The sequence below is a fragment of the Phasianus colchicus genome, chromosome 3 (genome assembly GCF_987193195.1).
Source record: "Phasianus colchicus chromosome 3, bPhaCol1.hap1.1, whole genome shotgun sequence".
Classification (NCBI taxonomy): Eukaryota; Metazoa; Chordata; class Aves; order Galliformes; family Phasianidae; genus Phasianus; species Phasianus colchicus.
Genome location: NC_143438.1, coordinates 26,744,240 through 26,760,975, shown reverse-complemented (window position 1 = coordinate 26,760,975; position 16,736 = coordinate 26,744,240). Strand labels below are relative to the sequence as shown.

Below are 16,736 nucleotides of genomic sequence, written 5' to 3'. Positions count from 1 at the left end.
CAGATGTTGGGAGATCTTTGTTATAGATTATTTCCAGCTATCAATTTTGTCATATCACTTGGCAAAATAATTTTCCTGATTTCAGCTGATACAGTTGATTTTCTTCCTGGTTTCTTGTATGATGCTGTGTCTTGGCATTAGTGCCCTAGGTAATTATCAGTGTCAGTGTAACATAGGATATAATTGTATACTCAAAATTGTTTGTTTGTTTGTTTTTTAATCATTTATCACAATAAAATCTTTATTAAATTTCCATCTATAACATATTCAGTTTTAGCTTATGTTTTTAAATCAATTATACTCAACTCTATAGAGATGAACTGTCTCCCAAATTAAGTTATTTAATTGCAAAATATGGAATCACTGAAACCTTACTTCCAATTCACAGCCATTTGGCTTAGGTTTTTATCTCCTAGAGCATAAGTCAGAACACCACAATGTACTCCATTTACATAGGAAATAGTTATCACATTTAAGGTTACTACAGTTTTTTGTGTATTTTTTACAAGCAGCTTTTTTTCTTGATCTTAAATGAATTTAAATTGCCATTCCTGCAATAAATAATGTTGTGGCATAAAAATAATATCTTTGCAAGTTAAGTGCAAAATTAGCACAGAACACTAAGATGTACTTAGAATGAGTAACTGTCCCTTCTTTTACCCATGTGCTTCAAAGTTTGCCATGAACAAACACATCATTGCAGACAATTACGCTCAGACTACATTACTTGCTATACCAGACAGTAAAATTGTTTATTGATATAAAATCATTAGCATTCACATATATTTGGAATCTTGGCCAGAAATATTTATACTATTTTTTTTTATGCAGCTTAGTGAGGCTTTCCTTCCTGAGTATCCCTTTCTCACAGCTCCCTGTGCTGTGCCCCATAAATAAAATGTTCAGGGCAAAAGCTTACTTGCAATATCTATGTTCTACATGTTGATACAACGTGAGTCTCACTACACCTCTGCTAATGTGCTCTTTTTAATCTTCCTATACAAGGATTACAGTATTTTGTAAGAAATTCACCTTTTCACTCTGAGGTGAAACCAGTGTAACAAGTAGAAAAAAACATTAGGAGAAATATTAAAACTCAAAGCAGGAAGAAGTTGAGGACTCAGGTGGCAAGGTGGTTCCAGTTTTCTTGAAAGCAATTATCCAACTGCTTCTACCTATTCTGAAAGAAATGAAGTATGAAGTACTCCTAAATTGAAGTACAAAGACAAAAAAAATCAATATATAGAAACAGTGTTGCTTTTGATACTCACCTTTTCTATAACCAGGTCAATCATGCTGATGTTTGAATTGTACAGTATCTTCCCATGTAATAAAGGTTTCAAGAAAGTCCATACCAAAGCCCCATTTGAAGACTGTAAAATCTCCTGATAAAGCTTCAGACAAAAAGGAGCTGCAAAAACAAGGACAGATTCATATTTCAGAAAGTCAGCGCAGGTGAGGTTGGCTTTCTTTATTTATTTTTTAAATCTAGGTCTTTAGTCTTAATTTATGATCTGATTATTGAATCACTGAATTATTGCTAAATGACAGCAAAGAATTAAGAGACTCTGAACTGCCTAGTCAAAAATAGCAATATGCCAAAAAACAGAAGACCTGCTAATTTGAGTTTATTATGACTTTCCCACACACAAGTGAATAAGGCTAAGGCAGAGGTCTGGCTCCCTGCCGGTACAGCCAAGACTGCAGAAGCAGAGTCCTGTTTCACAAATCCTTTGAATTCTTTTCTTGTATCCAGTCACCAACAGTATTAAATTAATGAGGATAAGTCAAAAGTACGTTGAAGAAAGGCAGCAGAAGAGAAATTATGAGAAAACAGACATTCTTGGTAGTTGATAAAGAATAGATATTTCAACTATTAAAAGCTTATTTTTTCCAGAAAGTTTGCATATTCTACTGTGCAGCATCACCATAATATTATGTTCAAGGCAGAAAGGTATGCAACAATAGATTTTTCCATTTTATATCTCAAAAATGAATTTGTATACTAAATGATATTTTCCTTCAAGCACAGTAAGTCTCTAAGGCATGAATATTCTTATTTATTATTTGAAAGGACAGGAAACAACTAGAACCTCTTGTGTCCCACCACAATTCTCTCACAGTAGCAAAACTTTATTATCATCTCTTGTGTTTAGGTTTACAGTATCAGCTGAGTTGTCAACTGGTATTTCCCATTTAAACAGGAAAAAATATACCAGCTCTGAAAATATACGTGCATCTTGTGATCAATAGATTTTCTCACTTGAATCTTCAGGAATCCCGTATTTTCCCATATTGTCCTCCAAGAGCCCCGTGATTCTGGGCATATCAACGAACAGGTTCGCATTGCTGAAAAACGGAGATTCTTCTTTACATACTGCCTTGATTACAGACTCGAGCGATCCAACAGCTGAACTTCTGAACTGTCCACCTTGCAAGAACTAGAACAGATACAGATGAAATAAGGAAGATTCAGGCTGGATATTAGGAAATACTACTTCTCTGAAAGGGTGGTCAGGCACTGGAATGGGCTGCCCAGGGAGGTGGTGGAGACCCCTTCCCTGGAGGTGTTCAAGGAACGTTTGGATGTTGTGTTGAGGGATATGGTTTAGCGAGAACCATTGGTGATAGGTGGATGGTTGGACTGGATGATCTTATAGGTCTTTTCCAACCTTAGTGATTCTGTGATTCTGTGAAACAGTTACTTTTTGTAGCTTCAGGGAGTAGTCCTTGTGTTCTCACCATACAAGGAAATCAACAAAACTAAACTATTGGAACTGCCTACAAGAACAAAGGCCTGCTGTGCTTTTTTCCTGATCACCTTTGTCATGAGGGAGAAAAAAAAAGCTACTGTAGTTTTAGCTGACAGGGTACTGAAATACAGTAATATATTATTACATTAAACTTCGAAAAATACTGTATTGGATAGACTCAAAAATATGGAAATATCAAGGCAACTAAACTACAGCTTTCACAAAATCTACTCCTGTATCACAAAGCAGAAACAAGTGAAGTCAATTTGCATATGAATACTCACATCGAAAACAGTTGCTAAAACAAAAAAAATGCACCATGAAAGACCAGTTTTCAAATACTTTTTTTTTAACTTATTAGATAGACTTCTAGTTTTTGCACATCTTGAATCATACCAGTGTTTACAATTACCACTTGCTCAAGACTAGCATACATCTAATGAGGAGAGCAATCTGACTGCTTTTATAGCTTAAGAATCATCATTAACCACACTTCAAAAATGTGAAGCTTCATTTTTTAGATAACATGTTCATTTGCAACTGGTGTCTAATGGTTGGCTACATAGGTGCATAAGAGGATACAGCTAGAAGACAACGTGCTGCAAAAGTGTGAAGAATGTACTGAACCACATGCATGTGAGGAAGAACATAACTGGATTATCAGATAGCATTTTGAGACTGCAAAGGTGAAAAGGTGTTTTGACATGTTAAGTAAAGAAAATTGACACTGATATTAACATTTGATTCACTGGTTTGTTTTTTTTTTGTTGTATTTAACAGCAGTCATTTTTCAAAATAGTACATTCTTTACATAAAAAAATAGATCACAGACAGGTTAGAGATTATGCTGTTAGAAACTGTTTATTTGATCAAAGCATTTACTCAAGTGCCAGGTGCTTTTTTGTTAATTCCTGGAGAACTATACTAACAAGTGTTATTTAAAACACCTGACATCAGAATCTGACTTTTTGCATATGTACATAATAAACAAGTTACATTTAGATTTCATAACACCATTACTTACAACTCCGGACTCAGTATGCTGGTAACAAGGAATAAATTTCATAAACTGAATAAAGTAATTTTGAATCCTTCTTTTTGACAGCACCAGAAGGGTGAGGCTTGTTTCAGTCAAAGAGCACAAACTCCCTAATTAATTCTGGTTTCAATCAAAATAACTTGAATTTCAAATAATGAATATTTATGTAGTAAGCTGCCACCATCAGATTGGAATCTACTAAATGCCTTTAAACTAAAGATCCAATGAATCATTTTAGGATGTTTCCAAAAATTTTACTTTGATAAAATGGAAGAACTAAATAGGATGGGTATTCATAAAATTTATCTTTGATCCACAAGTTCTAGATTAAGCTAAATGAAGTATGTCCACAATCAAGGCTTTTAAATTGAAACAACTTGTCTCTCATTAAAAAAAAAAAAAATTAAAAAAATCAGTCAAGTCAGTTGCCAACTAACTTAAGGAGAAGGAAAGTGGGCACCAAAGATTAAGAAGTTATCTGTAAGTAGATGCAATTTGCAAACAGGCAAAAAAACCTTCATAATATTGGGATTTCTGACCTAACTGGACAGCTGCATACCTAGAAAGAATAGGAAAAGCAAAAAAAAAAAAAGAATTTTAAAGATCTAATTTGTCCGAAGTAGAAATATCAGCTATTCAACAAAGTAAACCCAAAAGTCAAGGTAAATTACAGCTTACAAAGAAAATTTCAAAAATTCAGAATTATTACTGAGAAAACAAAGTAAGAAAAATACATATATTTTCCTGAAAAAGCAGAGGGAGGTTAAAGATCATTCAAATTTTGATGAAACCAAAGGACAACGTACAAAAATACATATAGTTATATTTCTGGACAGAGACATGAACAAGAACTCTCTATTGTATTGACATTAGCAGAATTGGGAAAAAAAAAGGCAAAATTACTTACTTGCGTAAAAAGTTGTCTGAACTATCAAAATTTAGATAGCAATATTTGAAAGAAAAGTAGAAGCAAATCTGTACTTAATGATGAGTGGCACAGTGCCCCAGGAGATAATGGTACTTTATTGTGATGTTTAATATGGCAAGATAACACAACACATTTTACTATTGAGACAAACAGTATATGAAGAGTAGAATCTAATGCTTTATCAAATTATTGCTCCAGACCGACACAATACATTTATTTGAGAAGGCAAACAATTTTTCCTGAAAGAGATATGCTGTCTCTAGTTCAGGTAAACACTACAAATTGGTTAATGTTCTTATCCTAGAAAGCATTAATCAACATTAATCCAATATCTATGCAGTGAATAAAAAATGGCCTTAAAAAGATATTGCAGGGGTCCTTATGAAAAAGAAAATATTGGATCACAGAAGTTCCTAATGTTTTTCCTGAAGCTGAACTTAGGTTCCCTTCAATGAGTTTTCTAGCTCTGAAATGAGAAGTAAATTACAGAAATTTGCCTACCATCCAAAATCTGAAGACACTACAGGGAAAAGAACACTATATTGGAAGAAGCCAGTTACCTGATTTAAAGTAAGCCAAGTATAATTCCTAGTGCTAAACATTATTTATCAACTGAAATCGTTAGTTGCTGTTACAAAATAAAGTTTCCTAGGTATGTTACTGATCCTTGATGAAATAAGAGATTCAAATGTATGCAGCTGATGGAACAGATGATTCCCAAAATTAGCAAGTCATTTTAGTAGGCATGGATATGAATAACCAATAATAAGAACTACAAGTCTCCAGCAATACCTCCCCCTAAGGACAGAACATATCTCTGAGCCCCAACATTTAACATTAACCTTAACACAGCATGTGAAGATTATCCTAGCATGTGTGAGACAATCAAAAGATGGTAACAAGAAAAAAAAAGCTAGAAAAAATTCATTTAACCTAGGAAAACAGAAGACGACTATGATTTGTCTTCTACAAACACATGGGCAACTCAGAAGTTGTAAACAGCTACATGACATTTTTTATACAACAATAAATATGCTAGTGTTGGATAAATTGAAATAATAATTTTATATATTTGTAACTTCAAGAAGCTTCTCAGTAATGATAGTTTTAACACAGAACTTGTTAAATTTAGCAGAGTGATAACAGAAGGAGGCAGCCTTTCACACTCAACAGCATTCAGTAATTCAGCACATATCATTCTGTCTGGCCTTACCTAGTCCTGAGAAACAAACAGGCCAAAAATTCACAATGGTATAGAAGGAAATAATTTATAACAGCGAAGAAACAAGCAAAAATCATGACTGAAATCAGCAGTGTTTTTTCCCTCAAGGGAGTTACCCATTCGCTCAATGAGAGTTAGAGGTAGAAAGTGGCTCTGTATTCCAGTTATTACTGATATTACTGATAGAGACTTCTATTGAAGTGTGTACAATACCAGTTCAACTTCACACTTTACAGATACTAAAATATTATTTCTTACTTTTCAGTTTGTCTTTGAGACAAAAAAAATCTATATATTATTTTAAACCATACTTCAATTTTTTTTTTCAATTAGAAATTAGGAAAGGAAAGAATCTGTCTTACTTCGTGTTGAATTTCTGTGTATTTTTTGCTTTAAAAAGCTTTGCTACTTTAATTGGTGATTTTTCTAGGTCTCTGAACTATTTCATTGCTGGCTATCAGGAAAATAAAAATCCAAAAGAATGGATTTATTTGGAAATAGAGGGAAATACTTAAGGAGAAAAGCACATACACAGTTTAGCCACGCTTATTTAGCAGCACAAGATTGGCCACTACAGAAAAGACAAGAAGAAAACAAAATAAATAAGAATTAAAGGTAGTTATTGGAAAGCAGAAAAACACAGTTAATTCTGAAAAGGATATTTGTATAGCAATGGGATACAGATTCTAAGGAACAATAGTAGGTAATAAAGAAGAAAAATATTAGCTTACTCCTTCCAACAACCAGCGACAGCTCAGGAGAAGTGTAATCTCTGTGTAATGCTACTCCCTCAACTGCTAATCCTTGAACGAGGGTGAGGAGGGGTCGACCAACCCTTCCAATCACTCATGTACATTGCATGCACCTGAGTCTCCTGGGTTAGTCATGCCATCTCACCTGGTGCTTAAACATTGGTTCAGGCTGTGACCTGGCAATTCCAGTGCAACACTAAAAAATAAGCAATTTTTGCTTGTTCACAAAAGAAGGAGGCGTTGAAGACAGAAGGGCCATTTAGAACATCATATAACTGTTTTATTAAAAAAAAAATAGCAAGAGTTTTAATCCTTGACAAATGATTACTTGGCAAAAACAAACAGCAACTTACTACACAAACACACACAAAAGAAATAAAGATTTTTTCAAAATGCAACAAAACATAGCAAGATGTAAAAGAACAAAAAATTCTAGTGTTAAATCTGTGCTGAAATACTGAACAATATGGGTTTCCCTGAAGCAAAGATCAGATCTGTGATCAGATGGCCCTCTGCTGTTGGAATATTTTTTAAAAAACACTTTTAAATGATCTTTGAGAAGTTCTTCTATTAGATAAGCAAGCACCTTTGGGATTTCACTCTGAAAAAAATGCTTTCCTTGTTGGAAGGAAAATCTTAAGCTGACATAATCAGAAGTAGTTAACGGAAAATTCAAAAGATGTAACCTTCTACGAAAACCACCTTTCTGGAAATCAGAAAAGTACTCTAAAGAACAAAACCAGAACAAAGATGCACAAAACATCATTTTACAGCATGTCCTTTAGTCATACAGAAAAGCGGCTCGCAAGAAGATTCAGACCACCAGGGACAACGGTCTTTAAGGCAATGCTTATTGTAGATGGCACACACTAACAAGTTTGCAGTTAACTGCCGAGGAAACTTTGTCATTTAGCACCAGATTCAACAAAAGCTTTCAGTGCAGCAAATTGAGAAGGTAATGCCAGAATTGTCAGCAGGTCTTCTAAAGAAAATGGACTCTTCTTGAAAGGTGGAGAGTTTTTTCTAATTTATTTAATTAGCATTAAATAGAAATTAAAATCCACCACTGTACCAGCATCAATGTGTACGCAGTAACTTTAAGAGCAGGGACAAAAGGAATAATAATATCAATTCATTACACATTTATTTCTTAATGGCAAGTAGAACAACGGCATAAGAACATTAAAACAGAGAAAACAAGAATTTCATAGAAGGTTCAAGAAGTACACATGCTATCTTAAGTCTTATTCCTTAAAAAAGTAAAGGTACTTCTTATCAAAGTAGCTGCTAAACAAAGATAGATTGTTAATTAAAAAAAAGAAAACAACAACAAAAAAACATTTTCATTAACAACATCTTCTACAGCATGGGCTGAAAAGGCATGGCCACCTCCAAACTACATGAATAATCATGCTATATTACTAGCCATGAACTCTTAGACTATAGTCTCATAGGTTAACAAAGAAGAAAAAAAAAAAGAGAGATGAAAAAACTCACTAATACAGCATCAAAATTACCAGAGTGTTTCAAAGGACACTCTTTTCTCTAAGTTCCTAACTTTGTAATATAGAATTTCTACTAGTAATCCTCCTTATCGTACATCCCAAACATCAAAATGGAAATTAAGTTTGCACAGTGAAAATCATACACATACCTGTTGCAGTGCAGAGATGTCAAACATACCAATGTTTTGAATTGCTTGAAGGAACACTGGAAGGTTTTCCATTACATGCTGGACTTTATCAAGAAGAGAGCTGATACTAGAGACCACATCCAGTAATGTGCTTAGTACATTGCTCATCTCAGATGGTATCTTATTCTTGGAAGAGAAGGAAAATGCATGGCAATATTTTTCATGTAGAAGAAAGAATTTTAAACTTTTGATGAAACATTCAAAATTATTTTATTTCTAAACCTGATTATTAAATGTTCCTGCAAACCACATTTAACAAAACTCCCTAGTACTCTCAAAATTCACCTAAAGAATTCTATCTAGAAATTCTAGAACTGGCCTAAGACAAATTAGAAATGTAAATCCAGGTAATATGCTTATAGCTGCCAAGATGGAGAGCTGTCCTACCCGACTTCCACACTAATGGTATCTGTAACATTCTGCCTCCTTAGAATCCAGTGTAAATGATATATTTTCTTTCAACAGGTTAAGAGTGCCTAGTGCAACAGTTTAATATTTTTAAAATTAAAGTTAAATTAAATCTAGTGGCTTTAGGAATCATATTAGAAAACATACTTTTCTTTCATATTGTTCCTCCCTTTCCATTTTTAGTATATAATGCCTTTTACATAAAATAATTACATGCATTTCATTCCTTCCTTGACAGAAGTTCAACTGGCCTTTTGCTGCTCTCGCCATGCATGTTTTGGCACTGAGAGTTTGCTTTCTCTCCTTTGTTTTTATAGGCCATTTTGATATTATGGTAATACAAACTGATTAAGTTATCTGCCTATGCATGATAATAAAAAACAACATAATCTCATTATATACTCCCATCTGTTTCGTCTATCTTTATTGTACCCACCTGTCTTTGAATAAGACACTTTCTACTATAATAACATCTACTCCTAATATTCTTTTCAGATTTCACCTACACTCACATATTAAAAAAAATATATACCATGCAATAAACCTGTATTTGATTAAAAACTTAGCAAAACTTCCACAATAATTTAGGATAAGCTGAATTTTTTTTAATTCTGTACTAGGAATTCATTATGCTTCGAGTTCAGTAGGAAAGACTACTGTTTTTTCTACTTTTTTGCCACTGTAGGTTGGCATTCACTCCAGAAAGCAGAATTTTATTCTTAGAAGCATTATTTTCTGTTGTTTTCTGTTGTTTGTTTGATGTTTTTTGTTGTTGCTTTTTATAGCTTTAAACGCAGCACATAAAATAAATACAGGATCTATGTTTGTCAAAATATTCTTCTTGACTATGCTATAAGTATCTTTCCACTATTTGTATTTAATAGTATTTTATTTTCAGTGACTCAAAAGATCTGAAATAAACAACTATCACCAATTCCATCTAATAATTTTTCTCTAACAAGTGGAAACATCTCACTGAAAACCCACATTCAATTCCAGATAATCTACAAATCTCAACACAGCACATATTTGCTGCAGACTTCTGCATCCCCATCATTTTAATTTTGGCACTGTATTATTCCCGTTATTTTCCAGGAGTATACAAACACTGTTTTCTATCATAAGTTCTCTAAAACTCTTCTACAAGGGTAAATTACTGTAGAGTGTTTTCAGTTAGATTAAACAGAGTGGATGCCAACAGACAAAGCTACAATTGTCATCATTTGGTTGTGCTAAATGTTGCTAAGAACCACAGAGATGTTCTGAACCAGTCAAAGTTATTTGACTGAGATCACCTGAAATATGGCTGGTTTGCCCTTACAGAAAGAGTCATCCTGTGAACTGGAAAAACATATTTACATCATTCCTGTAGAAAGCACCTGACTTTCCAGCAGAATTACTATAAAAATTATGTGCCAGGGTGATATAATTTTGTATTAGGAAATAAGTCTGTAATGCAAATCATGAGGGTTTCTATGCTTGTTTTTCATTCCAGCAATGTCAAATCAGTGTTTCACACACAAAAATTAACAAGTGACTAATTATATGAACTGCAAACTCTGCAAAAGATTAGTAAAGCTAAATCTCTGATCTCTTGTGTTTTCTCTGTTGCTTTCATAATTAACTCCTCACTGATAATTTTCCTGAGGAAGCGAGGTATGGCATACAATAAGATCTATCAACCCTGTTCTTCAACTATGTTTGCTTTGCTGAGCTAAATGAGGACAAAAAGGATCACATGGCCAGTGCTAGCTTCCACAGAAAAGGACATTTGAAGCAACAAAATACTATCTTTGTTAATTGAACTATTTATCTCCCTGCATGCTTTAAACCACCTTCAAATGAAAAGCATAGGAACTGAATGATCTTACCGTGTAAATTATATGACGTAAGTTCAAATTCTGTATAATCAGTACAAATGTGGTGTACAAATCCAGTGCTGGTAAAGAACATAATTCTTCCACTGCCAGGGAGGTTTTGCTCTTTTCAGATAGCTTGAGCAAGAGGCTAAGTACTTCTTCATCACATCTTTGAGTGAAGGCTACCACAAAGGCACTGTAAAAAACCTATCACAATGTATGCATATTAAAAGTTTGTCTTCCTGGAATGCTTGACCTTCCTCTGTAGTAAATAAAATGAGAATTTCTCAAGTAACATAGCAATTTGCAGTTCTCAACAAAACTGAAAGAATAAACTATCCAGCACTCTATTAGATTGGTATGTTCTCATTTTATATTCTTATAAACAGTTGAAGTGTGTTTCTTATAAACATTCATTTTTATTTGTGAATAAAATGGTCATTGATACCTTAAAACAGGCATATTTAGAACACTGTCTATGTATGTTCTAGCAGATACACCTCTTTGTAGCAGAAACACCCGAATATCGAAACACAGATATGTGAATCATTGTAAAATCAAACAGTATGGACTTTTTTCAGACCACAGATTTAACACTTAGGGATGCCTATATGACACAGTGATCTCTCTGAGCCAGCTCACATTTCTTAGTCCAACACTCCTTTGAGGTGTTATTGTTTAACAGAAGAAGGGACAAAAACCTAAGCAGATCTACGGTAAGACTACAGTAAAATTTGCTGAGATGATTATATTCTTCTAATAAAAATGTCACAGAAAGACAAATGTCTTCAGCCCAGATATATAAGCAGCTCTTAGCTTCTCTTTCTCATGAAATGTCTGAAAGAAAGCAAATGGCAGCAAGTCCGGGAAAATGACAGTTTAGAGCCACAGTACAGAACTCAGGGCTCCATTGTAGTACTGCCTGGGACAGCATCCACTTGCACTTCTTTCATTTAATGCTGATAGCAGCACCCAGTGATGGAGATGATTCACAAGAAAACGTAACTAGGACAAAGAGTTGGCCAAGATATGATTTAATTCTTTGGTTCCTGTGAACATTTTAATGTGCAACCTTTTGAATTTCAGATTTTTTTCCATAATTCCATAGAATCATGATGCCAAATCATTTCCTATACTTTTAAATTTTCACTTTTTGTTTGTACATGTACAGAGACCAGAATATGAGTGTAAATATAATTCTGCCTGTAGCATAAAAAGGTATTGATTTGGATTTCTTGTTTTGATGAAATCTGACTGTTATGCAGTTTGAAATTCATATCCTTATTTCCACATGAACATCACAGTTTCACTCCAGTTCTTATCCATTCAGTACTTTATCTACTGGACCAAATCCTTCTGAAGTCATTTTGCAGCTTTGTGAGTACCAGAGCTATGCCAAATTCTTTATGTTCAGTAAATAAATGCTTATAATCTTGAGATTAAAGGTTTTGCATAGTTTTAAAACACAATCCCATTGCTATAAGAATGGCTAGTGCATAACACTGAGATAGAAAGCTAAGTGCAGCAAGCATGAGCAGCTTACAGGCTTACTCTTACCATCCCAGAAGCAAGCACCGTAGCACTATACTGTCACAAGACATACATGGCTGCACATACCTGTGAGTGTCATTAGTTTTTTCTGACAATGGCAACATAAACTATGCTTAAAATAGTTATAGCTTAGAAAATTATTTGTATATAATCACTAAGAGACACAGGCCTTAGTGCTCCAATTGAACAGGAGGAAGATTTAAGCGCATATACATGTAAAAAGAATTCTGTATAAATACACAAATGTGAGATGTGTACATATATCTTAACTCTACACAGTACTTTGCCAGAAAAAAATAAAAAATGAAGATAGGAAATCATTAGAGAATTCAGTCAATTAACATTATTCCAAAAGATCAAGGCGCACAGAATCCCATTTAACTGAATCACTTCCAGATGACTTCTCTCATTACCATTTATGGTATCAAAATAACAAACTAACAATAAAGGCAGCCCTACTGCCAAAGGAGTAGAAGAACAAATCATCTGTAAGTAGTCACAACTGTATGAGCTGCCTTTTTAATAGCCACACTTTTCACAAACCAAACTTGCAATCATTTCTGCAAATAGAACATCAGTGACATCCAGTGGCTGCTTGATTGACCTCATCAGTTTATGCCAAATCTTTTCAGTCACACAGGCATTTACGGGGAAGAAAACCTTCAGTTAGTCAGCAGATATCATTATTTCTACTGTATGACCACAGGGATCACAGGAAACAACAGCAAATGTGATATACACAAGCCTTCCCTCAGAGAACTTATTCTGTGCACTCTTTAGACAATATACAATGGACAAGTAAAAAAGATAAATAAAAGTGAAGCAAAATCCACACAAAAAAATAAGAACAGTGAAGAGCACACCAAAGAATACAAAACAAATCTGACTACTCTGTACAAGGCTCAAATGAGGGAAGACAAAAACCAACAGAATAGCAAAACTCAAATTCAGCGTCAGCACAAAGTGAAACAGTGCTGAGAGTAATGGAGCAGACCAATTTAGGCAAGACTGGTGCTACTATGAATTGTTGTCTTAATATTTCACATTGTTGTTTTCAAGTCCCAAATCTCATAAACTTCCACATAGAAGTTACAAATGAAAACAGAAGATTCCACACATAATTCATCTTTTGTTTCAGTTGACTCTGGGTTATTGTGTTAACACTTCTTTTTCATCTTTTACCTTTGAAAAAGAGATATTAGCTTCCAAGATGCTATTGATAGTTTCTTCAGAAATGTTGACAGAAGAAAGAATGTCCAGCCTCAATTCAGTAATATTCTGCACATAATCTTTGACTTTCATATCTGCAAGAAAATAAAAATAAGAGCTATTCAACCTGTTTAATTGAGTTCCCCAGAAACTGCAGCCTCTTCTCTAGATTTTTTATGAGAGGGCATCAAGGGCATTAAAACTTCATACTGTATAAGTTACTTCTACATCAAATTTAAAGGTCACTCTCCATAAGGAACATCCCTCAATAGTTTGCGTACTACAACATGTCTTGCAAAAAAAAAAAAAAAAGAAAGTAGTGACTCAAAGTGTTGAAGAAAACCATAACTCACCATTTAAAAGATTAAAATTGCTGAGAAAAGCTACCACAGGATATTCTGACAACTGTATCTCCCAATTTTCAATCAGTCTGTAATGATAAAACCATAGATTCACACTTTATCAGAATTAAATCATTGACCTCAGTATGTATATGAAGTATCCTGCACAGTGAAATAGCCCTGAAGAAAAAGGTCAGACACATTATGCTCTGTGTGCACACTGCACGTGCAGAAAGCACCTCCACACACCTCTGTATGCTGCTTTTATGTAATGCAGAGACTATAAAATTTCTTCCCTAAATCAGAATGTCATGATGGGAAGATGTCTATGTTTGTAGTGCTCTACAAAAAATCACTTACAGAGAAGCACGGGTGTAGTAACATCTCACTTCCATACTTTATACTGAGCACAGAGTTTTAAAACCTAGAGATGCAAAGCATTTTCATTACAGATTAATTAATTCTAATTCTAAGCAGAGAATTCAGAGCGTTCACACTTCAGAAATTATTTGCTATTAAAACACTGGATATTCATCTACAGTCTATAAGAAAAACCCCATTGCCCACATTCCTCCATGTTATTTCAATAATTCACACAGACCTCTTAATCCTATTATAAAAATAATCGAACCACAATAGCAACAATTATAAGAGCAGCCACTTCTAACTGATACTTAATTTGAAATACAATTAATTTGAAATATATAGCAGTTGTTTTATTAAATCACTTAAAATCAAGTAATTAAGCAACTATTTGGAATTATTTGGAGCTCAGTCCTTACAGTTTATGAGCACTCATGAACCAAAAGATTAGATATAAGTGCTCAGCAAAAGTATGAAGTAACCAGAATTTTGCTAAATAGCAACCTAAATAATATCTGCATTGTATTTGCTCAATTTTCAGTTATATGAACAACAACAAAAAAAAAGAGACTCTATTAAAAGTATTTATCCTATAACTACAAAATTTAGAAAATTTTGCACAAAATAACATCTATACATCTATAACATCAACTAATAAGAACCATTTGGAGTACTGAAATGTAAAAGGCTTTACTTTTGCAAGCGTCTCTGGATGTTCTCCAACATTAGTTGACAGTCACAGTTGCCATCAGCAGTATTCTGTAAGGCTCTCAGGAAGCTCTCTACATTATTAGAAAGTTTCAGGTTTATATATGCCATGCTCTCACAGTCTCCCTTGTTGAACGTTATCCACATTTTTTCAATACTCTGCAAAACACAGCAATCATTTTGTTAGCAAATTCATGAGGTCATGTTATTGCTTGATATAGGTAGTCTTGGCAATCTAATAACGCGTATTTTCAAATGACAATATGGATAAGGTACTACTAATTTACTCACTTCATTTGAAACTGGGCAAAGATTTTCCAGAACCCAAGAGTTCTCAAAGATTTCAGTTTTGGAAATAACAAAAATTTTTGTGAATTGACCTAACATCAAGGGGGTTCATCCCATAATAGAAATTTCAACATTTTCACTAGAAATTTCATTTCAATAAGCTAGCTATTTTCTTATTTTCCATCAGCAAACTGAAAATTCTGGATACCTATATACAAGAGCTTTCTTGCATTGTGCTTTGTGTAGTTTTCACTTATTTTTTCTCCTGAATATTCACATTTCTGATCTTGCTACTTTATTTTTGCAGAAGTTTGTCACAGTACAGTGGAGTCTAGAGAAATACATTTCTTCAGCAAATGCCTACTTAAGATATGAGTGCTGCTTCTTTTGCCTGTTTACCTTGAAACGATGAATTTCCATTCATGTCAGCAAGTCCTATAGGTAGACAAAATACAAACTAGAAGAACTATTTCATGAAGAGAGGAGGTAAATTCTGCACTAAAAGCATGAAGTGAGTATTTTGTACGTGTGTGTACATGCACAGATGTGCACACATCTGTGTGTGATAACCAAAGCTCTGGATGAATCAAACTAAATGCCAGATGGTGCTGTCTCCTAACCCGGATTGCAGGTAATTTCATGCACTGTTAAAAAAAATAAAAATGTGGACTCCCATCTGGTAACCACAATTGCCATTTTAAAATTGAACAGCTCTGTATTTAGCTTGATTTTCCAGCTGTTCCTGTAAAAGTTGTAAAGTATAAATGTACTCTTATTCCTGAGATTAGCACATCATAAAATTTAGAAAAACTAAAATGGGCTGCTGTTTGGTACTGAATGGCAATTCAGTTATTCTAGTTACTGCAATTCAAGTTATATTTACAGCTTTTAAAGCTCATTAATTTGAGGAATTCCTTCTGTGTATCACTATAACATGCCTTAGAACTACACCCATACAAACATCAGTTTCATATAGCCCTGTGGGGACAGATCATTTCAAAAGCAGGAGAAAAAAATCATCTGACATTAGTCTCCCAAGTATAACATATTCTTTAAACAACACCTATACGGTGAAAACTGTTCAAACCTGATAATGGTCTTGAACCAGAGTGATTCCTTCAATTATAGAGACTACTAAGTGACGCATTATGCCATCTTTACACTTCATAACAACACAGAAAAGGTTGCTAGTGACAACTGGTTCTTCTGTAAGAGAAAGAGTCCAAAGCTTAATCAGTTAAATATATCTATATATTGGTCAGCAAATGAAAAATTAACCAAACAAAAAGGAACAGAAAAAGGTGGATTTTTTTCTAAAAGCAAATAAACACAAAAGTCTGATGTGTTTAAGGCATTAAGAAATATTTCTGACCAACTTTATTTTCCATTAGAGTGCAAGAAGAGCTTGTTAGATTAAGTTCCCATTGCTGTTCACCATTACATAATAAGAAATTATACCCTTATGTCAATACAAGGCCTTTCTCAATGTGTTCAAATTTAATGCCAACATGAAAAAGTAAATCAAAGGCATTCATACAGAATAATTTTGTTCAAGTTACTCAGCTGTAGCTAGCCAATCCACTGCTTTAGTGGTGTTATAGTCTACCCATAATCTACACAGA

General features: G+C 33.9%; 1 protein-coding gene across 1 annotated transcript in view; it reads right to left on the bottom strand.

Moving 5' to 3' along the window:
* The window catches only part of ABCA13 (ATP binding cassette subfamily A member 13), a 173,880-nt gene that overhangs the window by 125,293 nt on the left and 31,851 nt on the right, over positions 1-16,736 (bottom strand). The window contains exons 19-26 of the mRNA XM_090137138.1: positions 16,202-16,320; positions 14,813-14,985; positions 13,768-13,844; positions 13,388-13,509; positions 10,667-10,861; positions 8,349-8,513; positions 2,264-2,441; positions 1,272-1,411 (exon numbers count right to left, since the gene is read on the bottom strand). Coding sequence (XP_089993264.1) covers positions 1,272-1,411; positions 2,264-2,441; positions 8,349-8,513; positions 10,667-10,861; positions 13,388-13,509; positions 13,768-13,844; positions 14,813-14,985; positions 16,202-16,320 — 1,169 coding nt within the window. The remainder of the gene's footprint in view (positions 1-1,271; positions 1,412-2,263; positions 2,442-8,348; positions 8,514-10,666; positions 10,862-13,387; positions 13,510-13,767; positions 13,845-14,812; positions 14,986-16,201; positions 16,321-16,736) is intronic.